Source organism: Falco cherrug, chromosome 4, assembly GCF_023634085.1.
Source record: "Falco cherrug isolate bFalChe1 chromosome 4, bFalChe1.pri, whole genome shotgun sequence".
NCBI lineage: Eukaryota > Metazoa > Chordata > Aves > Falconiformes > Falconidae > Falco > Falco cherrug.
In genome coordinates this window covers 50,172,520-50,175,512 of record NC_073700.1, presented here as the reverse complement: position 1 = coordinate 50,175,512, position 2,993 = coordinate 50,172,520, and the positions used below count along the sequence as shown (strand labels likewise).

The 2,993-nt window shown below is 59.9% G+C and overlaps 1 protein-coding gene across 1 annotated transcript; it reads left to right on the top strand.

Annotated features, from left to right (window-relative positions):
• Positions 1-252: 252 nt before the first annotated feature.
• LOC129735851 (acrosin-like) lies at positions 253-1,496 on the top strand (the record flags this gene model as incomplete). Its single annotated transcript, XM_055707081.1, has 3 exons — positions 253-466; positions 805-1,070; positions 1,357-1,496. Coding segments are annotated over exons 1-3 (567 nt in total), but the record flags the coding sequence as incomplete, so codon positions are not given.
• Between the last annotated feature and the right edge of the window lie 1,497 nt (positions 1,497-2,993).

Sequence of the window (2,993 nt, the reverse complement as noted above, 5' to 3'; positions counted from 1 at the left end):
AATTCAAGCTGCGTTCCGTCTCTTCATTCGCCACAAAAGTTTCCTAAAAGCCACGTGGGAGGCTCAGCTCCTTGCCATCACCCAGGCTGCCGGCACAACTTGTCTACGGGCTGAAGCAGAAAGCAGGGAAAGGGGAGCGGGCACACACCCCACGGGTTTCCTCGGCCCTTCTGGCCATGCCTTCAGGGGAGGGAAGACAGCTGGCCTTTAGCCAGAATGGCGCAAGCTTCCATGGAGCTAACCAGAATGGAGTTTCTGGTTACAGAGGCACCTGCGGCCTTCGGCCTGCGGCTTTTCACTACGGCATGTCGCGCGTTGTGGGTGGCACAGATGCCCAGCCAGGGGCCTGGCCCTGGATCGTCAGCATCCAGGCTCCCTTGGAAGGAGGCACGGCGCACATCTGCGGGGGCTCCCTCATCAGCCCACAGTGGGTCCTCACATCAGCCCACTGCTTCATCGAGGCCAGGTAAGGAGGACCAGGGATCGGGGCTAGCCCCACACTCTAGCAGGTGCCCTGAGCACACCAGCACGTGCTGCAGCATGTCCTGTTGCCCTGCAGTACGCCCAGTGCCTGGGCACTCCGCAGCCACCTGAGAGGCTGCTCAGGAGAAGGCTGGGCTCATGCCACTGCTTCCCAGCAGCCTCCAGCTCGACACTGCTTGAGCCCAAGGAGCACGTGGTCTGTCGCACCCTCCCAAGCACTGCTTTCCTCTCTGCCTTGCCAAGCAGAAGGCAGGGCAACTGCTGTGCTGCTGCAGCATGTCGCTCTGCTCCCTCTGAGCCCTCTCTCCATCTGCCTTCCAGGAACATCACCATGTGGCAGGTGGTGGTAGGTGCCACCCGGCTGACCCAGCTGGGACCTGAGGCCCAGGTGCGCAACATCAAGCAGCTGCTGGTTCACCAGCACTTCAGTAATATCACACGGAGGAACGACATTGCCTTGCTGGAACTGGAGCAGCCTGTCCAGTGCAACAGCTACGTACAGCTTGCCTGCGTGCCCGATGCCTCGCTGAGAGTCTCGGAGCTGACAGAGTGCTACGTCAGTGGCTGGGGTGCCAGGACTGCAAGAGGTGAGCTCCCAAAATGTAGTCACGTTGCGAGTGCAAGCTTGGCCAGCTTGGGGAGGCAGGTTGCTCTTCCTGACAGCAGGGGCGAAAGCCAGAATCAGGCTGTGGGGACGTATGCCTCTTAGAGAGGGGGGCGTGAGCCACTGACCCAGAGCAAGGCAGAAAGGAAGGAGCGGTCCAGCGCCTCCCCACATGCAAAGCCAAGCCCCGGGATAGGGCTTCAGTCACGCAGGGAAGGAGAACTGGCAATGAGCTGCTGGGTGTTCATTCCTTTCTGTGCTCTTCACAGCTGGAGGATCGGCATATGTGCTGCAGGAGGCCCAGGTCCACCTCATTGATGCCGGGGTCTGTAACAGCAGCGGCTGGTACAGAGGGGCCATCCACACCCACAACATCTGTGCTGGCTATCCGCAGGGTGGCATTGACACCTGCCAGGTAGGAGCGTGCTACAAGCCAAGCCCCGGCAGCACGGGCAGCCCCGCCACAACCGCCCAAACCTGCACCGTCACGGGCTTTTCCTGGCCACTCACACTCCCATTGCTGTGTCCCCACTGCTGAGGGCCTTACCCCCCTTCCCCTTTTGCACGCCTTTGCCCAGGGCCTGCCTGCCTTGTCCCAGAGGCCTGGCACTATGTCCACAAAGCCCACCCAGTGCCCTTGGCAGCCCAGAGCTTCACCATCCCAAACGTGCAACATCCTTCTGCAGCACCTGCAGGACAACTGTGCTGCAGGGAGAGCGAGCCCTGCCTTACAGGCCCACCGCCCCCTCCCAGGAAAGCTTCTCCAGAGCTTGGCTGGCCACTAAATACAGCTCTGGAAGTGCCATGAGAGGGAAGGAGCCAGCCACTGGGCTGACGGTGGCCACCCAACAACCCCTTCATCCTCTCTCCTCTGCTGCAGGGGGACAGCGGTGGGCCTCTTGTGTGCCAAGACAAGAGCGCTGACTACTTCTGGCTTGTTGGCCTGACCAGCTGGGGGATGGGCTGTGCGAGAGCAAAGAAGCCCGGAGTCTACACCTCCACCCAGCACTTCTACAACTGGATCCTGGAACAGATGGGCCTGCACACAGCAGTAGCGACTACGGCAAGGCCGCAGCCAGCCTTCACCTCCACCCCCGTTCACAGGCCAACACCAACAGAAGCAGGAAGGTTTATACCCTGCCCACTTCCAGTGCAGAAGCTGTGGGATTTCCTTTCTTGGCTGCAGAAGTTGGTGCAGTTCCTAATAGGAGAAAAGGTTTGATCAGCAGGACGGAGAGGATCCAGGGCTGGCTGCAGTGCACCACCACCATTTCCCGCTGGGGCAATGCCTGCTGATGCAAAGGCAGCCTCAGTGTCAAAGGCCTGCTCTGTCCTGCCCGCGCTCCTCTCAACGGAAGAGCTCAGCTGGCTGAGTCCCTGCAATAAAGTGTTTCAGTTCTGTGGCTAACCAGGCGCCAGTCCTCTTCAGTCTCGTGTGCAAGGCCAGGACTTCCACGCCCGGCACCTGCCGGAGGAAGCAGGCTGCAGGCAGACAAGTCGGGCACAAAGGGTCACAGCAAAGGGCTGAAGCTCTGCCTGCTCAGCAAGAAGGATGAGGGTGCAGTGGAACAAGGGAAGGCAGGTCATTGCGGGGCTCAGGGCCTTGGGGATGGCAGCTGGAAGCACAGACTGCCTTAGGCCCGCTCCTGGTGGGATCCCTGTGTGCGTCTGTATGAGGCGCAAGCGAACTTGAACGTGGACTCTCAGGGCCCAGGAAACACAGATCTAGAAAGACCCAAGGCTTGCACCAGGCACTGGTGAGGGAGCCTTGGCCTTGAGCCCCACATATGACATGGACTTAATTTCTAGACTGTTATCTGAGGCATCTACGAACACGCTGTGCTTATGAATCCAGGGAGTGAGGCTGTGTTTCTGTTTCAGTAGCCTCATCCTCTGGTCTCATGGT